The following is a 20,844-nucleotide window of genomic DNA, read 5'->3' on the forward strand; positions in this document are numbered from 1 at the left end:
TCTAGATATCTATTTCTGGTTTTAATATTTGTATTTTTCAACACGAATAAAATTTATATGTTTTTACTATGTACAATAGCTTCTACTTCTATAATTTCTCTTTGTCTATGCAAGTGGCGGTAAAGTCCACCTAGGAGAACCCATGGTCTTGTATTTATGCATTATTGGACGTGGCAAGGCTTTCTTCCTAAACGAGTTGGTCACCCTCTCTTTGTTTATCTGTCTGACAGTGACTTCCCCAGCGGGCCAGCGCTCATGGCTTACTTACTTGAAGTTTTGTAGCTCCTTCTCCTGGCTCTCACAGCACTGCCCGCACAGCAGCCCTTTCGCAATCGAGCCTCACGTGACTCCGGAGACGGTCTCTGGATGGCGTCACGCCGGCCAGGACGTCAAGCACGCTCAGCTTCGGCGCACTGGCACCACCGACGCCGCAAGAGGCTCTGCTCTGCATGATAGCCACGGCCCGGCGCCAGCGATTAAATGTTGTTCAGCTGACTGACTCAATGGGCCTATAAATAATGCAGCTGCATGCTGGACAATATCAATGTATTATATAGCGGCTGGTGGCCAACGGCCGGGCCCTGGAGAGAGAGTTTGGGCCTATATTATGATGGGGGCCTGGAGCTGCAGCTTCAATAGCCCCTATGTTAATCTGGCCCTGGCTGACAGGAGCCACAGGTGTTTGCATGTATCCACACATCCAACAGTAAGTAACCTATGGTTAACCCTGGACACAGAAAGAGATCCAGACTAGGAACACTGATTCTTGCCACAGGAATTCACTGTATGTCCCTATTGTGTGATATAGTGAATGTACAATTAGCCACCATTGACAGGTCTACACAACATACTGCAGTATGGAATCTCAAAGTATTACAAACATAGCACTGCAAGACCTAACAGAGAAATGCTGTACTTGGTGATTTCAGATCTTTATTGCAGGTATATAATGTATAATGAATGTGCTATATTGTGCAAAAAACTTTAACCACTTTTTGACCACAGGACATCCATGGACGTCCTTAGGTTAAAGTGGTTATACCGGGATGGTGCCTGCACCTGCAGGATGTCCTACGGTCAGGACGTGGTTTAAGTCCAGCCAGCAGCAACACGGCACTATACAGAGAGAGAGAGAGAAAAACTAACGTTGTTCCTCCCTCTCTGTGACCCCGGAAATCGGAAGTGACAAGGATTTTGTCACATCTTTGTTTACCGTTAGCGTCCAGGAAAGCAGCCAATCAGACTGATCTGTGTCTGATCAGCTGCAGACCCCAGATCTCTCCATAAAGAGGACCTGTCATGGCCCATGCTGGCACAAGGGATGTTGCGATCATGGATACAGCAGTTGTGGGAGGGGTGCGCTGCACGCCCCTAACCCAGAACAGACTGGATAACTTACACATATGTGATCTGGCCTGCCTATGCCGCCTGCCAATAGTAAATGTACTGTGGGCGGTCAGCAAGTGGTTAAAGCAGTACATGGCACTGCATTCACGTCATGTGCAGCTTTAACACATCCCCAAAGAATGTTATTTAAAGGATTTGGGTATTTTCAATGTTAACCTTCAAGTCAAAATAAAAGACCTTTCACTTTCTGCTGAACTGTAGTTTTAGGGAAAAAATTTTGGAAAGGGTGCATGTCTTCCATGGTAGTACTCCTTTACCTCTTCCCTTTTTTTTATACAAAAGTGGCCCAAAAAAGGCAAGGAAACAGTAACGAGATTCAGGTTCCATGGACTTCAGTGGGATTAATGTTTGTTTTGTCTAAGGCAGGGGTGCTCAACTTGTGGCCCTTAACCTCAAACCAGGGAAGTGCATGCCTATGCTCTGGAATAGTAGGTTTGCAAGCCCAGATCGTGATCAAGGGGTTGCCAACCCGCCATCCCAGAGCATCAGAGTGCATGGAGCCGGGACCTACAGCAGAGGAAGCAGGCAGCCACGAAGGGAGCAGGAGATGCATAAACCTGTGCTTCCTCTGTAGTGTCCACTGCTGTCCCAGGCAAGGTAATACCGAGTGCTCTTTCTCTGGGACCTTTCTAGCAGCATGATGAGCGATGCTAGCAGAAGCAGGAAAAGGTCAGTGTATTAAATATCTAACACACTGCACTTTTGCATTGGGCATATTAGCACTTATAAAAAAAGTTATTAGGCTGTTTTCACACTGATCCAAAGGTGCAGTGAAGTTCACCTGTGGGTTAGCTGCACTGAGCCATAGACTTCTGTTATATCCTGCAGATTTCGGTGCGCTTTCAGAAAGTGCACCACACCTGCAAGATATATTAGAAGTCTATGGCAAAGAGCAGCTAACCAGCAGGAAAGCCACAGATGCACTGCGGTGCAGGTAAACCGCATCTCATCAGTGTGAGAGTAGCCTTATAGAGGGCTCAGGACAGTAAGGGTTCATTTGCATTTACGTTTTGTGGGGACAGTAAAACACCATAGTTCCTTGTGGCCCTCGCTCTTCAAAAGGTTGAGCACCCCTGGTGTACGTCAAAGTTAAGCTTTACGTACACATAAGGGGGATAGGTTTTTAACATCCATAGCCACAATTATTATAAGCCGTCTTAGAGAGACTAGCACCCTTCAAGACTTGTTACATGTCCTGTTTCTCATACGTCACACAGGCTGTTTGGTAAATATGACTGTATAAGAAAGTGTCATATATGTACACTTTGAGATTGTGGATTCTTTTTCTGGTAAGTGGTGGCCATTTACCTATAAGTTTTAGCATAGGCAAATAAATATGTTCTGCTTACTGTTAATGACCAATTGACCAATCATTTTAAACCTAGAACAGGAAGCAGGAAACACTATGTTAAAATATAACCAGTGAACAGTATTTCAACCGCTTCAGCCCCGGAAGATTTTACCTCCTTCCTGACCAGAGCGTTTTTTGCGATTTGGCACTGCATCGCTTTAACTGACAATTGCGCGGTCGTGCGACGTGGCTCCCAAACAAAATTGACGTCCTTTTTTTCACACAAATAGAGCTTTCTTTTGGTGGTATTTGATCGCCTCTGATTTTTATTTTTTGCGCTATAAAAACATTTTTTTTTCCTCAGTTTAGGCTGATCGTATTCTTCTACATATTTTTGGTAAAAAAAAAAATCGCAATAAGCGTTTATTGATTGGTTTGCGCAAAAGTTATAGCGTTTACTAAATAGAGGATAGTTTTATGGCATTTTTATTAATAATTTTTTTTTTTACTAGTAATGGCGGTGATCAGCGATCTTTATTGTGACTGCGATGTTATGGCGGACATGTCGGACATTTTTGACACATTTTTGGGACTATTGTCATTTATACAGCGATCAGTGCGATTAAAAATGCAATGATTACTGTGTAAATGACACTGGCAGTGAAGGGGTTAACCACTAGGGGGCGGGGAGGGGTTAAGTATGTCCTAGGGGAGTGATTACTAACTGTAGGGGGATGGGCTAGCAGTGTCATTACTCTGATCACTGCTTCCGATGACAGGGAGCAGTGATCAGTGACACTTGTCACTAGGCAGAACGGGGAGATGCTGTTTACATCAGCATCTCCCCATTCGTCCTCTCCGTGAGGCGATCGCGGGTATCCCCACGGCGATCGAGTCTGCGGACCCGCAACCCGTCTCACAGAGCTCCCGGCCTGCGCGCACGCAATGGCATGGCGGGGAATTCAAATGGACATACCTGTAAGTCCATTTGCCCAGCCGTGCCATTCTGCCGACGTACATCGGCGTGCGCCGGTCGGGAACCGGTTAAGTGACATTATTGCTGTACCTTCACAACTGAATTGCTGAACAGTTGCTTTCAGATATGTTGATTAAAAAGGAATACATATTGAAACCAGTGGTTGCGAAGAAATTACCTCTACAATGCATGGACCCATTAGAAAGGCACTCTTTACAATAACTAAACCCAAAAAAATTGAATACCACCACAGTTTTTACATGTGGTGGCTGCATTAGTTACTTTTTTCTAGCCAAGAACCTTTTATATTTGTATTGAAAATATCTGTTCATCTTGCAAGATATGCAATGTCCTCTTGTTACTTTCTGTGAGATTAACTACTAATCTTCCTGTCTCCCATTTAATGGAGATAAATCCAGCATGGGATGACAACCATGTCTTCCTCCATACATACATTAGGGTAGTGAGCCTAGCCATCCAGATACAGGAAGTGTGTTTTTTTGTAGATGAAAAGAAAAGAGAAGAGAAGAGAAGAGAAGAGAAGAGAAGAGAAGAGAAATTGAATGCAGCCACTACATCTAAGATCTTACATCTGGTAAGATGCAAAACGTCACATTTTTGTTTTTGGGTTTAGATTTGCTATAAAAGGCACACAGCCAAATCCTTTGTTTTCAACTATACGCTGCATATAAGCAAGAGAATTGTTACTAAATACTACCAGATACCCAAACAGTTCCACACTTAAAAAAGTTGTAAAGGCAGAAGGTTTTATAATCCTAATGCACTCTATGCATTAAGTTAAAAACAACTTTTGTGTGAAGCAGCCTCCCTTAGCACCCCCTAGTACTTACCTGAGACCCCTCTCTCTCCAGCGATGTGCACGATTGTCTTAGCCGTCCGGGACTCTCCTCCTGATTGACTGAGACACAGAAGCGGCACCATTGGCTCCCAAGACTGTCAATCAAAGTCAGTTAGCCAATCAGAAGAAAGGGGGGCGGGGCTCTGTGTCTGAATAGACACATGGAGCTGCGACTCGGCTTGGGTGCCCCCATAACAAGCTGCTAGCTGTGGGGGCACTCAACGGGAGGGAGGGGCCAGAAGCACAGAAGAGGGACCCGAGAAGAGGAGGATCTGGGCTGCTCTGTGCAAAACCAACTGCACAGCGGAGGTAAATATAACATGTTTGTTATTTTTATTTTTTTTTTAAACAAGACTTTACAATCACTTTAAAATATTTCTCATTTGTTAGATCCCTTTTGTCTATACATTGTAGGTAGTAGCAATAAGAAAGCTTAAAGAATAAAAATGTAATATATTGCCTCTTACCAGTCCTTATATATGGTGGCTATATTCTTTTTTTTTTTTTTGTTTGTTTTAACTTTTTACCCTTTACTTTCACCTGGGGATCCTGCCAGTAGTAAACTTCCTGTGTTTACAAACCCATTGGATTTTGGCAGGATCTACAGATTTTTTGCATTTATTGAACAGATACAGTACCTTGAAAAAATATGTATACCCCTTGAAATTTTCCACATTTTGTCATGTTAAAACCATAAAAATAAATGTATTTTATTGGGATTTTATGTGATAGACCAACACAATGTCGCACATAATTGTGAAGTGGAAGGAAAATGATAAACGTATTTTTAAAACAGCTTACCTGTAAAATCCTTTTCTTGGAGTACATCACGGGACACAGAGCACCATAATAATGACGATGTGGGTTATACGCTTACCTTTAGGTGATTGGACACTGGCAACCAATAGTAAGACGGTTCCTCCCATATAACTCCTATACCGGAAGTACCTCAGTTTTGTAGCAAGCAATGACGATCCCAGAAAGAGGGGAGGGACCTCTGTGTCCCGTGATGTACTCCAAGAAAAGGATTTTACAGGTAAGCTGTTTTAAAAATCCGTTTATCATTTTCCTTCCACTTCACAATTATGTGCCACTTTGTGTTGGTGGGATGTCCTAAAGCACTGCACCTGAGGGGGGGAACACATTATCCCTAAGCCCAACTGGCCTGAGACTATAAAGCTGCCTGCAACACGCTGTGGCCAAAAACAGCCTCTTTTTGAGATCTCACATCCACCTGGTAAAACCTGGTGAACGTATGAACTGAAGACCAAGCGGCCGCTTTGCAAACCTGAGCCATAGACACCTGTTGGCGTACTGGCCATGATGCACTAATCCCTCTAGTGGAGTGTGCTTTTAAATCCCGGGGTGGAACCCTGCGCTTTAATCCATACGCCTGGATAATAGTCGGACGAATCCACCTGGATATAGTCCCCCTTTAGCAGGCTGTCCTTTTTTAGGACCTTCAGGCAAGACAAAAAAACAGTCAGTCTTCCGAAAGGGAGCTGACATTTCCATTTATCGCCCTCACCACATCCAGTTAGTGAAGCGATCTTTCCTCCCTAGTCTTAGGGTTTGAAAAAAAGGAAGGTAAAATGATATGCTGATTCAAATGAAATTTGGAAACCACCTTTGGTAGAAAATCCAGACGAGGGCGCATGACCACTCTGTCCTGATGAAGAATTATAAAAGGTTCTTTGCAAGAAAGGGCGGCCAATTCTGACACCCTTCTAGCCGATGTTATAGCCACTAAGAAAACTAATTTCCTGGTCAATAGGACAAAAGGAATATGCCCAATAGGTTCAAAGGGTTGACTCTGTAAGGCTGACAGTACCAAATTTAGGTCCCAGGGACATAAAGGTGGTTTAAGCGTCAGCCTCAGGTGTGCTACTCCCTTGACAAAGGTTCGCACCAAAGAATGGGATGCAATTGGTCTTTGGAAAAAAATCGATAAGGCCGAAATCTGTCCTTTAATTGTCCCTAAAGCGAGCTGCTTGTCTACTCCTGCTTGAAGAAAGGCGAGAATCCTTCCAATCGTATACCTACGAGGGTTCCATTTTCTTTCCTCACACCAAGAAATGTATGACTTCCAGACTCTATAATAGATAGCTCTAGAAACTGACTTTCTAGCATTTATCAAAGTAGACAAGACTGAACCCATAATACCACGGTCTTTCAATAGTCTGGTTTCAATAGCCAGACCATCAAATTCAGCAACCGTAAAGAAGGATGGAATATGGGCCCTTGGGACAACAGGTCTGGACGGCAAGGAAGGACCAATGGGTCCCCTACTGCCAACTTCACAATCTCCGAGTACCATGATCTCCTGGGCCACGCTGGGGCCACTAAGATCACTGGCTTTCTTTCCTCCTGTATTCTGCATAGTAAGTGCGGCAGAATTTGGATCGGAGGGAAGGCATATAATCAGAGAATACTGATCCCAAGGAACTACTAATGCGTCTATCCCGACAGCAAGCGGATCCTTGGTCCTGGATACAAACCTGTCCAGCTTGGCATTGAATCTGGATGCCAGCAGATCCACATCTGGGGTCCCCCAGTATTGGCAGATCTGTAGAAAAACCTCAGGATGCAGGGACCATTCCCCTGGTAACAATTTCTGGAGACTTAGGAAATCCGCCTGCCAATTGTCCACCCCCGGAATAAACACTGCCGACAGAAACAGCACATGTTTTTCTGCCCAAGTCAATATATGATCTACCTCTCTTTGGGCTGTCCGACTCCTGGTACCTCCCTCGTGGTTGATATATGCCACTACCTTGGAGTTGTCGGACTGGACTCTGACAGGAAGACCCCGCAATCTGGATGTCCAGAATCGCAGAGCCAGACGAGCTGCCCGAATCTCCAATAGATTGATGGGCAGAGTCCTTTCTGTCTGGGACCATATTCCCTGAACAGACGCTTCCTCTAGGACTGCTCCCCAGCCGAGAAGACTGGCGTCCGTGGTTAGGACTTTCCAGGCTACTGGTGGGAAAGATTTCCCTCTTTTCAAGTTGCTGGTTCTTAACCATCAAGAGAGGTTCCATAGAACCTGTGGAGATAGAACCATAGGCTGATCCAAGGTTCGAGCTGACTTGTCCCAGGCCTTTAGAATACTGTTCTGGAACACTCTGGAGTGGAACTGTGCATATGGCACTGCGCTGAAGGATGACACCATCTTGCCTAGTAACCTCATGCACAGCCGAATAGAAGGTGTTAGTTCTTTTTTCACCTTCTGTACAGGTTCCACTATGGCGGCGATCTTTAAGGGAGGAAGAAACACCTTTTCTTGGGTGGTGTCCAAGACCAGACCCAGATACAACAAGGCTTGGGTCGGACAAAGAGCTGACTTGTCTATATTTAGCATCCAACCTAGGCAATGTAAAACCCGTACTGTTCTTGACACGTTTTGAACTAGTATGGGGCGAGAGCATTCCCTTAGAAGAAAATCGTCCAGATATCCTACTACGGAGACTTTCTGAGACCTTAGGGAAGCCAACACTGGGGCCAGAATCTTTGTGAAGACCCTGGGGCCGTGGCCAGACTGAAAGGTAGTGCCACAAATTGGAAATGACTGCCCTCTACAACGAAGCGTAGGAACCTTTGATGTGGACCGAAGATCGGCACATGAAGGTACGCGTCCCTGATATCTATGGACGCTAAATAGTCTCCCTTTCTCAGGGATTTTATTATTGAACGAACCGACTCCATGCAGAAGGATTGGACGTCTACAAAGAAGTTGAGAGCCTTGAGGTCCAAAATGGGCCTTCTTATCCCATTTGGTTTCGGCATGGTGAATAGGTTTTTATGTAAAACCCCTTGAATCTTTCCTCGTGCGGAACCTTTACAATTACCCTCTGCATCAGAAGATGGTGTAAAGTTAGGAATAGGCATCTTCTTTTCTCTGGATCCGACAGAACCCTTGAGTACAGAAACCCATTCGGGGGGATCTCCCGGAACTCTATTCTGTAACCGTATTTTACAGTGAAAATGACCCATCTGTCTTGAACCAGTTCTTCCCAGGCCTCCCCAAACAACCGAAGCCTGCCCCCCACCCGCGAGAGCGGGGGCGCCCCTTCACAAGGTAGACTTGGAGCTGGGCTTGGGTGGCTTTTGGGTCCAGGGCTTCTTCTGACCCTGGGGTCTTTTAAAGTGAGACGGCTAAGGCCGTCGATACCGCTTAGGGGAAGAAGCACTAGGTCCCAGAGCATTGGGAATTTTATACGAGGGTTGCTTCCCTTTCTTTTTAATAGGGAGTAGGGCACTCTTTCTTCCAGAGATCTTTTGGATATATTTATCCAGATCTTCGCCAAACAAGCGCTCTCCATGGAATGGAGTAGCCTTTTACATAGCGTCTCAGCAGACCAGTTCTTTAGTCACAAGACTCTGCGCATATGGATTGACAGTAACGCAAAAGGAGACATCTGTTGAACTGAGTCCTTCAATGCGTCTACTGCAAAACATAAGGCATGAGGAATCTCCGAAAATTCCTCAGCAGATTCCTCCTGGCAAGGTAGGCTCTTTACCAACCTTTTAAAGTGATCCTTTAGGGATTGACAAATCCCAATAGCTGCAACTGCTGGCTGAACTGCTGCACCAGCCACCGAAAAGGAGGCTTTTAATAAGGACTCTAGCTTCTTATCAGCCGGATCTTTAAATACCTGGGCATTATCCACTGGACAGGTTAAACTTTTATTTACTGAAGATATGGTGGCGTCCACCAAAGGTGTCCCCCATTTCTTCCTGAACTTCTCCTCCATAGGATATAAGACAGAAAACCTTTTTGGAGGTAAGTATATCCTGTCAGGGTGCTCCCAGTCCGCGTAAACCACCTGCTCCAGTAATGGATGCAAAGGGAACGCTTGGGAAATTTGCTGAGGTCGCAAAGATCCCAAAGTAGAACAGGAGAGTCCAGACTTCTGAACCGGGGGTAACTTAAACCCAATTCGTACCATCTCAATTAGAGATTGGATAAAAATTTTTGGGAATGGGAGGCTGAAATTGACTCTTCAGAGCCAGAGTCTTCAGCCAAGGATTCTTCAGCCTGTCCTTCCTCCCGGTCTTTTATGACCACCTCTTCCAAATCCTCCGTCCATTCTGGTTCCAGACCACCTGGACCCATCTGGCTATAAGAGTCCTGGTGCTCTAGTGACTCACCACTTGGCCCAGGCACAGGGGAGGGAGATCTATTACGCTTCCTCCCCCCCTGTGTTACAGAGGCAATCATGCCAGCTATTTTGCCCTCAAGGCCCGCTAAGGCAGATGCCAAATCATCTTTAGTAACATAAGCCGAGGCAGGTATATTGGTAGTGGCCACTATGCCTGACAAATGCAATGGCTCAGCCAGGCCAGATGCCGCAGGTCTTTCTGGAGAAACTGAGGCCGTATCAGCATGGGGTTGGTCTCCTGTTTTTAGAGGAGGGACTCTTACCCCTGTGCTTGCCTTGTTCCCTATACCTCGTTTTCTGGAAGACATTGCTTACACACGAGGAAGAAAAGGAGTACTCCCCACAAACTATAACCAGCCTTTAACCTGTCACCACTGTGTCCAAGACCACCAGACTCACGTGCCCAAATACCGCTCTGTGTTGTCCATGCGCACGCCAGGAGCTCCATCCCTATAAAGCTTTAGTTTGAGAGTGAGCGTGCGCATCAGCGATCGAAGGCATGCCCACCGCACGGCGCATGCGCCGTCCAGACGCACGTGGCGCATCCGCGACGCGCACACCAACAGCGCATACACAAGCCCGCGGCTCGCTCACGGCGCATGCGCACTCACGCATGCCAGTATTAAAAAATGCGCGCCAAAACTGGCCATCTGTAATCCCAGACAGAGGCTTAAGGTTTACCATCCGTTTTTAAAGGGAAATATATACATGTATATATAAAAAAATTCCCAAAGGGAGTACTCACCATCCCAAGCACCAGGGCCTGTCTTACCAGGCCCAATCTTCCCCCATCACGGCGGGTAGCGCCTCTAAGGACCTTCAGGGACCGGGTCCCCCATATATTGAGGTCCACACCCCTGGACCTGTAAAGCACCCTTTTTGGTTTACCTTGGGCAATATTGACCAGGAATACCAACTTAACAAGGGTCCAGCGCCTATACAGGACACATTACAAGCAATACCTCGTTCTTGAACCGAGGTTCGGGTACCATCCACTTTAGCTTTGTTATGCCATCCGAATGGATCCGATTATAACGTACTCAGTGGGACATTTTTTTTTTTTTGAAGAAATTTGAAGAGCTTCAACAGCCATGACCATCACCTTCAAGACACTGGCAAAAAAAACTGAGGTACTTCCGGTATAGGAGGGGTTATATGGGAGGAACCGTCTTACTATTGGTTACCAGTGTCCAATCACCTAAAGGTAAGCGTATAGCCCACATAGTCATTATTATGGTGCTCTGTGTCCCGTGATGTACGATAAAGAAAAATGGTTTTCATTTTTTTTTATAAATAAATATCTGAAAAGTGTGTTGTGCATTTGTATTCAGCCCCCTTTACTCTTATACCCCTAACTAAAATCTAGTGGAACCAATTGCCCTCAAAAGTCACCTAATTAGTAAATAGAGTCCGCCAGTGTGTAATTTAATCTCAGTAAGAATACAGCTGTTCTGTGAAGCCCTCAGAGGTGTGTTAGAGAACCTAAGTGAACAAATCGCACCATGAAGGCCAAGGAACACACAAGACAGGTCAGGGATAAAGTTGTGGAGAAGTTTAAAGCAGGGTTTACCTGCTTTGAACATCTCACGGAGCACTGTTCAATCCATCATCCGAAATTGGAAAAATTGGAATTTGGAAAAATTATGGCACAGCTGCAAACCCTACCAAGACATGGCCGTCCACTTAAACTGACAGGTCGGGCAAGGAGAGCATTAACCAGAGAAGCAGCCAAGAGGCCCATGGTAAGTCTGGAGGAGCTGCAGAGATCCACAGCTCAGGTGGGAGAATCACGCACTCTGCAAATCTGGCCTTTATGGAAGAGTAGCAAGAAAGCCATTGTTGAAAGAAAGCCATAAGAAGTCCCGTTTGCAGCTTGTGAGAAGCCATGTGAGGGACACAGCAAACATGTGGAAGAAGGTGCTCTGGTCAGATAAAACCACAATTGAACTTTTTGGCCTAAAAGCAAAAAAAAGTGTGGCGGAAAACTAACACTGCACATCACCTTGAACACACCATTCCCACTGTGAAATGTGGTTGTCGCAGCATCATGTTGTGGGGATGCTTTTCTTCAGCAGGGACAGGGAAGCTGGACAAAGTTGATGGGAAGATGGATGGAGCCAAATACAGGGCAATCTTAGAAGAAAACCTGTTAGAGTCTGCAAAAGACTTGAGACTGGGGCAGAAGTTCACCTTTCAGCCAGACAACGACCCTAAACATACAGCCAAATCTACAATGGAATGGTTTAGACCAAAGCATATTCATGTGTTAGAAAGACCCAGTCAAAGTCCAGACCTGAATCCAATTGAGTATCTGTGGCAAGACTTGAAAATTACTGTTGACAGATGCTCTCCATCCAATCTGGCAGAGCTTGAGCTATTTTGAAAAAAGAATGGGCTAAAATGTCACTCTCTAAATGTGCAAAGCTGGTAGGAGTCATACCCAAAAAAACTTGCAGCTGTAATTGCAGCGAAAGGTGCTTCTTAAAAGTATTGACTCAGGGGGGTTGAATACAAATGCATGCCACACTTTTCACATATTTATTTGTAAAAGATTTTGAAAACCATTTATAATTTTCCTTCCACTTCACAATTATGTGCCACTTTGTGCTGGTCTATCGCATAAAATCCCAATAAAATACATTTACATTTTTGGTTGTAACATGACAAAATGTGGAAAATTTCAAGAGGTATGAATACTTTTTCAAGGCACTGTATAACAAAATGCTTCCAATGGTATACACTAATTAAAAAAAAAAAAGATGAAATGAATACGTTTAATTGCTAGCATTTATATACACTTTTAGGCCTGGTTCACACCAATGCAGGTTGCGGTTGATGCATATTTCAGGTGCATTTTGCGTTTTTCAGTACACCTTTTTGACCCATTGAAGTATATGGAACCAAAAACACAGCCTGCTGGCCCTTTCCATAAGGCTACTTTCACACTTTTGTATACACCGCTCCCAAACCACCCCAAAGATGCTGCTTGCAGGACTTTTCAGAACGTCCCGCAAGCGCACCGCCCGAGTGTGAAAAGTCACACTGAAATGAATAGGGAGACCGTTTTCAGGCGTTAGAGGCTATTTCTAGCGCTAAAACGCCTGAAAACCGCCTCAGTGTGAAAGGGGTCTTAAATGCACAGATGTGAATGTGGCCCATAGGAAACCATGCTAAATGGACTGTAGTGTGTTTCTGCAAAACTGAAAACACACTAAAAAATGCATAGGTGTGAACCAGGCCTTATTTGATGCTTGACAAGAATGTCAACAATTAGGCTGGATTCACACCTATGCATTTTTAGTGCTTTTTGCATTTTGCATTTTGCAGATTTGCACTACAGAACATGTTCCATAGGAAACCATGGTAAATGGACTGTAGTGCAAATCTGCAAAATGCAAAAAGCACTAAAAATGCATAGGTGTGAATCCAGCCTTACATATTGTAATTTTGTCAGGAAAGCTAAAATGGTTTCATCTACATAAATAAAGTACTGAAAAAGTACTGCATTCAACACAACAAGCATTCTAATTTATAATATATAAAAGTGGTCCAAAATGAGAGGAGAGACCTCTGGATCGATAAAAGATTCTGGTAAGTGTTAGGGAGAGGGGGGACAGACAGTGCAAGGTATTTTACCTTGATGCAGAGAATGCATTAGGGTAAAAAAAACCTTAGCATTTCTGCAGTGCTTTTTGCTGTGCTTTCTGTATTTTTACAGCGATTTTGCCATGATTTGCTTTTTTTCATGCTTTTTTTTTTTTTTTTTTTTTGAAAATTTGTTGTTAGGCACATTTAAAAACACTTTTCTGCAGCTTCGAAGTCTATTGAACCAAAAAGCAAAAAAAGCACTGTTTTGCATTTGAAAAAAGTCCCTGACCCTTTCCAAAAATGCAGAGGCACAAAAATACATTGATATGAATGTATTCCATAGGGACCCATGTTAAAATAATGTCCTGCTTTTCTGCAAAATACATGACAAAATAAATTGGTGTGAACTTTAAGAGTGGCCATAAACTTAAATCAAATGGCCAGGCATGTAGATATGATCAATTTTTGGTTGCAAAAAATATAAGTTCAAAGTTGCTCTTGGTCAAGAATGCTTCACTAAATGGACCAGGGTTGTGGGAAGGGGGGGAGGTAAACAAGTAGAAATGCATGACAGCATAAAAGAATTTCACAAATAAAAAGGATTGCTTCCCTCAGAGATATAAAAGCATCAGACACCTGTGGCTGACTAAGTATCAGATTGCATCTTATCCAACCAAAAATAGCTGGATTGGCAGAGAATCATTTTGTGTCTATGGCTGGCTTACAGTGTGCCACTTTGCACTAGTTTAAATAGGCAGCTAAACATCAGCCCTTCCATAAAAACAAGACCAAAAAGAAGACCCATGAAAATCTCCAGCATTTCTGTAAGCCAGCTAGTAATTTGCACATCATCTTATGTATTCAGAATAGAGGTTCCTTGCACACAAAGACTGACTCCCCTTTTAATTGCTCTCAGAACATGTCAGGTAGCCTGAGAAAGGAAGCTCTATTTCGAAGTGATACAATCCGTTAATTGAAATCCCTGACCTTTTGAGGATGCTTTTCAGCTTGTAATATAAATCTGAATCCATATAGCTTTTGCTAAGCACTGTCTATATTTGCGCTGTTTGTTTGTCCTGTTGTAATACTGTCCAAGTTCTTAAAAAAATAAACCGGATTTTGAAAATGTTGCTTTCAACTTTTAAAGTATACATATTCAGCTTGAAACCCTAATGAAATACCTTTATCTTGCCACAACAAGCTACTCCTTTGCACAACAAAGCTTCTCGTAAGTCTTGCAATCATCCTGAAAGTCATCCGAAGTCACTATGGGCACCCTTATTGAGTCTGCATCAACTCCACCACTAAGCAACAGGATATACTATCTAGAAACACTCAGGCATCCGTGGGCAACATTTTTTTTTTCACAATCAAGATGTATTGAAAGCTTATAACAGTTTAAAGTGGGCAACATTTAGGTTAACATAGGCCATAATGATACAACTGATCTGGCAGAAAGATGCTCCATAAACAAACTACATGAAATAGTTCATAGGGAAACATAATTGAAACCTTTAAATAGATCAAGGGGGTGAAAAAGGTTCAGGAGGGCAGTATATGCATATACAGTAAATGCATCCAAGATCAAGAACAAACCTCAAACTAGCAGGAGGAAAATTCAAAACAAATCTTAGAAAGTATTATTTTACCAAGAGTAGTTAATGCTTGGAATAGACTTCCAGCAGAGGTAGTGTGTCAGTTAACAGTAAGTGGATTGAAACATGTTTGGCAACAGATCTCTACTAGTCAAAGAAGTTAAAGAAGAAAATATTTAAATAAAAAAAAAAAAATGGACAGACTCAATGGTCCACTTTTTTTTTCTCTTGCCGTCGCTCTTCTTTGTTTCTATGAGAGCTTGCATTTATACATGTATGGTTATGTAAACGTCTGTACAGGACTTTGACACATACAATTCTACTACCACCCCTTAAATTAATGCTTGTACATGCATTTATATGCCTTTAAATCACCAAACTCACAGATTGTTCTACTTTTATTTTCAGTATTTCAATAAGAAGGCAAGATAAAGAACACGGGGACATGACCTCAAACTAACTGGATGAAAGTTTAAAAGCAATCTCGGAAAGTATTAATTTGTTTTTTTCTTTTAATCTTATTTTGCATTCTTTCCTCGCTTTTCCTTTTTTCTTTTGATGATACCTATGTGTTTTATATCTGGCAGGCACTTTCCCCCTATCTTTTGGGTGTTGTTACCACTTGTTGGAGACCTGCAATGGTGGTATTTACCTGACCTTGTCTTTGAACAATTTGTTCTGCATTCTCAATTAATTTTGAAAGATTCCAAAAAAAATATTAAAATAATTAATTTACTGAAAGGGTAGGTAAAGCTTTGAATAGACCTCCAGCAGAGGTAGTGAGTCAGTCAACAGTAAGTAGATTCAAACTTGGGGCAAACAAAGATCTAGACAAAATACAGTAAAAACATGTGGCAGACTTGATGGATCACTTGGTCTTTTTTCTTCCATCACCCATCTATGTTTCTATTTTGAAAAAAATACCCAATCACATCCAAGAAAAATAAAATAACAGTATTTTTTCTTGGACAATGGAAGTCAGGAGAGCTTCACCTCATTCACTAAGCTAAGGGGTAGCTAGGTCCCTTGTAAAGTGAACAGCCTATTTGCCTTTAGTAAATCAACTCTACAATCTCTATATAGAACAATTAAAAAGAACTAAAAAGAACTAACCTTCAGTAACATTCCTTGTAATGACATATTGGCTTAAGAAAAACAGCAATAGCAATCGAAGAAGTGAGCCCCTGCTAGTACATACAGATGGCTTCCGTGATAAATGATCCATCTCTTCGGTAGAACAACCATGAAATGAGTTTCTCATTCACCAAGGTAGCAACTACCTTCAAAAGGAAATGCATCCATTGTTGATATATGCAGATTAAAGCTGGAAAGGCTTGGTGCACCACCTCTTTTCACCTCTTGTTAGCAATACAAACAGTTTAATTAACTTAAAACCTGCAATGACATAGACAAATGTAAGGATTTATAACTTCATAATATATTTGTTTATTATGATATTGTTGTGCTGAGTTTTTTATTCTCTTTACTTTAATAAATGCTTCATTCTTTTATTTTTACATTACTGCTAAAAAGGATTTCTGTACATAGTACATAGAGTTATTTAGGTCTTAGATTTGATTTGCAGATTTGTAAAAATGAACTTTTTTCTTTTCTTCTTTTAATTCATTTTTTAAGGTATGCAGCAAAACATGACAGTATGAACATGACAATAATCCACAATCAATGATATCCATTAATAGAAATGTGTATAACATGAACACAGAATTAGTAGATATCAATAAAGTAACAGACCAGGTACCAGCACAGCAGTATAAAGTATCTATAAACTTTGAGCCGTAGCCTCTACAGCATATAATCCTGCACCGTGGTGGAGGACATATAGAATAAAATAATTGTTATGCGCACCAAAAGGAAAAAAAATAATGGTACAAACTAACAGGCACAGAACCACTATGAGGTGGGGAGTGAAGCATATGTGTTACCTGTTAAAGGGCCCTTTGCCCCTTCCCCACAGTAGTCATACCTAACCATCAAAGCATACCAAGTATTATTTTCCTGGTTTTGTAGAAGAAAAAAAGAGATACCCTAGATGTCGATAAGGGGTAAAAAGAAAAGAAAAACGAGGAAAAGGAGAAAGAAAGGAGGAAGGGTGGGGAGCTTTGGTGAAATTGACAGCGCAAGACGTCAAGTTTCCAAAGAGGAAAGACCTCAATTTAAGAATAGGCCAAATATTTATCTGAGAAGCGGAATGTAGCAGGGAGCTGGCTATCTTACCTGCAGTATCAGAAGACACTCTGCAACATTGTTGCAGTGAGACTGTTTCCCTCTAGTGCCAGATATGACTCTGTATCATCACATCCTGTCAGCAGAGTAATTACCACCAGGGAGCAAAGCATACAGGGAGTTGTAGTCCCAGGACTCAAGTTTCACATTCAGATTAACCTGGATGGACCTACAAGAGTCAGCATGCTCTGGAGAAAAAGGAACTAGAGACTCCATCTGATCTGAGGAGATTTCTCAGACTACACAAGGCAGAAAAAGAGATTAGACCTAGGGGAGAGGTGCTGCCTCCCAAGGTGAGTCAACCGCGTGATTTCAGGCATCCACAGCCAGTCGGGACATCCAGCTTGAAAGAGGGGGATCCCAGGTGCATGTCCAGATGCACCTGCACCGACGGTGTAAAGTGTTCCGGTGTGAGGAAACCAGTCCGGGTCACTAGGAGAGCCTGCCTGTTCTAGGACATTTGTTTGGGGCTTGACTGCAGGATTGGGTGAGAGGGCTTTTGCCCATTTGCAGGAAACAAGGACATTGCACACAGATAGAGTTGTATGGACACTGTATACAGACATCATTGCTCTTAGTCACCTTGCTGACACCTGCAGTGCCACAGGATACAAGGCCATTCAGATACAGAGACACTATATACAGACACCATTGTCCTTTCACCTTGCTGAGGAAGATCCTGCATTCTTTACTTGATAATCCGGGCCAGTTGTGTTGTTTGGCTCTGCTATTCAGGAGTTTAAGTGTACCGAGAGTGGCTAGCTGAAAATACAAGGCCTCATCCTTCTTCAAAGGGACTGAAGTTACTAGTGCCATATGGGCATGCACACACATACCCAGGGCTCTGTATATGCAGTGGGTGTGCGGGACAGTTTACTTCGGGGCCTGATCCATTGAATGTTCATTTGAATACAGTGTTTGTAGTTGGGCCTGTGGTGTCAGGAGACAAAAGAGAGAGGTCTGACATAAGGAGGGTCAGACTTCTGCTCTCCTCCTGCCTGGGCTCATAGAGCCACATTTGAGTAGAGGTAACCAATCCGATATAAAGTGTCATATTGTGATTTATTTGCCATTTAAGTGTGCCTCTGCTTTTGGGGTTATTCTCAGGTTTGGAATCCCCTGAAAGCAGCCTGACTATAGTATTGAGCTATATTGCTCTTAATCTCAGTTATTGCTCTTCAGTTGATTACTTGAATGTATACTGTTACTGTCTGTTACTTTTCCACAGAACTATTGCAGTAAAGACAATTTGTGTTTTATCATAACGTGTGTGTTTCTCATTGGTCATTGCACTTACACTATTACCAGGTGTGCTAAGAGTTATTGGGGTTGAGAGGCAGAGTACGCAACATACATACTTAAGCGGTTCCTGCGGGGGTAACGCTACACGGAACAAATCCCAGTGTAGCCAGCATGTGTTGTGTTTCTCTGTCTTGTCCCTAAGGGCAGAGGTCAAATGATCCATCTGTTGAATATCGTTCACCCTGGCAAACCATTGCAGCACAGGGGCTGGGGATTGTTGTTTCCACATGCTGGGGATGCATGCCCTGGCAGCATTCAGTAGAAGTTTTAACAGGGATTTACTATATTTCTTACTGAACATTAGAGTCAAGTTAAGGAGCACTGCCGCAGGATTGGCAAAAAAGAGAAACATCTGTAAGTTTGTAAACAAACTGCAGTACCTGCTGCCAGAAAGGGCACAGCTTTGGACACTCCCAGAAGACGTTGATTAGTGTGCCAGTCTGAGTACAGGGGGTCCCCTGGTTACAAACAAGTTAGGGACTGTAGGTTTGTTCTTAAGTTGAATCTGTTTGTAAGTCAGAACAGGTACATTTTTTAAGTGTAGCTCCAGCCAGAAAAAATATTTTTAAGTTTTTTGGGTAGCATAGGGAAGGGTTAACACCCCTGTAACATTTGTTTTGCTGTGCATGCCCCTGTTCAGAAGATTTTATCTCACTTTCTGTCCCAATGACAATTGGATTTTGAAAATGTTGGCTTGTTGTGCAAACAAACCTTGGTGGTAAAGCATCAGTGGAGGTACCTTTTCCCCATAATAGCTCTTACAGGAGTGAATTTCCCTTCCTAGGGGTAGATTTCCTCTCACTTCCTGTTGTCTCCCTCCGTTTGTAAGTAGGAGTCGTTTGTAAGTCGGATGTTTGTAACTAGGGGACCCCCTGTACTGCATCGCCAGCATAGTAGGCTGTGTCTGGGGAATATTGGCGCTAGTACAGATGGTGTCTGGTACCAGCGAGACAATTTTGAATGTTATCTCCTGGCATTGGCTACAAATAGAAGACTTCTGAGCAAAGAAGAGAATCTGGGTCTTTTAGTCCTCTGAGAACATAGTGTTAAGATCTCTTTCCCATTTACTCACATATGGGGGGTTATGTTGAGATGTAGCTGCCAGTTAAATACCATAAGAGTAGGAGAGAGAGTTCCGTAAGGCTTTATTTCCCAGGCAGAGATCTTCAAATGAAGTGGGTTGTCTGCGGAAACAGGTATGGTCTGAGATTGACCGAAGAAAGTGGGACAGTTGCAAAATCTTCCACCTGCCTAAAATAGAGGAGTTGAGGGCCAGAAATAGGACTGATGGTCTGATCCACCCAGAGGGGCCAAGAAAGGTAGAAGCTCTAACCAAGTTCAGGTCTGGCTGAAGTTGAAAGGCTTTGTCAGAGAAGACCGGCACAAAGTCCAGGTGGCCAATAATAGGCGTCAGTGGAGAGGGAAAGCTGGACATCATAGGCATCCTATAGCACCTGTGGAGTTCCAGTAAAGTGGGCTTGATCAAGGGGTATAGGTAATTTTTTGTGTTCTATGGGGTTGATTTAATAAAGGCAACTAGACTGTTCACTTTGGAAGGGAATTTTTCCAGAGCTAATTGAATGAGGTGAAGCTCTGCTGACCTCCATCACCCAATTACCCATTTCAGCTCCGGAAGATTTACCCCCCTTCATGACCAGACTATTTTTTGCGCTACTGCACTGCGTTACTTTAAATGACAATTGCGTGGTCATGCAATGATGTACCCAAATTAAATTTATGCCCTTTTTTTCCCCACAAATAGAGCTTTCTTTTGGTGGTAATTGATCACCTCTGGTTCTTATTTTTTGTGCCATAAACAAAAATCTTTTTAAAAAAAAAAACATACAGTAACAATATTTTTTAGTTCCTGCTATAAAACACATCCAATAAAAAAATGTAAAAAAAAAATCAATTTTTTTCATCAATTTAGGCTAATATGTATTCTACTACATAGTTTTGGTAAAAAAAATCCCAATACGCGTATAGTGATTGGTTTGCGTGAAAGTTATAGCATCTACAAACAATGGAGTATATTTATGGAATTTTTCTTTCTTTCTTTATTCTTACTAATAGTGGTGGGACTGTGAAATTGCAGTGGATAAAACGGACACTAAGTGACACTTTTTTGGGAACCAGTGACAGTAATACAGTTATCAGTGCTAAAAATATGCATTGTCACTGTACTAATAACACTGACTGGGAAGGGGTTAACATCAGGGGCAATCAAAGCGTTAACTGTGTGCCTTATCAGTGCTTGTGTACTGTGTGTGGGGTGCTTGTACTCAGTACCAGGACAAGATCATACAGTGCCCAGGACAAAGATGCCAAATAGTGCCCCCCTCCCCCCTTCATTATGTGCGAGCTTATCAGGAGAAGGGGGAGATAGAGTGAGCACAGCCCGCACCTCTTTTCGGCTCTCT

General features: G+C 42.9%; 1 protein-coding gene and 1 long non-coding RNA gene across 4 annotated transcripts in view; one reads left to right on the forward strand and one right to left on the reverse strand.

The window, feature by feature from the left end:
* Positions 1-16,262, reverse strand: part of PKD1L1 (polycystin 1 like 1, transient receptor potential channel interacting) — a 412,276-nt gene extending 396,014 nt beyond the window's left edge. For 2 of the 3 annotated variants that reach the window (XM_073630682.1, XM_073630680.1), the window contains exon 1: positions 15,992-16,262. In XM_073630682.1, the coding sequence (XP_073486783.1) occupies positions 15,992-16,139 (148 nt within the window). In that variant the 5' untranslated portion in view covers positions 16,140-16,262. The remainder of the gene's footprint in view (positions 1-15,991) is intronic. The other variant, XM_073630681.1, reaches the window with a different exon arrangement.
* Positions 3,800-18,387, forward strand: LOC141144725 (uncharacterized). The gene is made up of 4 exons (XR_012244447.1): positions 3,800-4,269; positions 10,764-10,899; positions 15,287-15,369; positions 16,514-18,387. It is a non-coding gene; the product is annotated as an uncharacterized lncRNA (long non-coding RNA).
* The last annotated feature ends 2,457 nt before the right edge of the window (positions 18,388-20,844 follow it).

This window comes from Aquarana catesbeiana, linkage group LG05 (assembly GCF_042186555.1).
Source record: "Aquarana catesbeiana isolate 2022-GZ linkage group LG05, ASM4218655v1, whole genome shotgun sequence".
Lineage (NCBI taxonomy): Eukaryota > Metazoa > Chordata > Amphibia > Anura > Ranidae > Aquarana > Aquarana catesbeiana.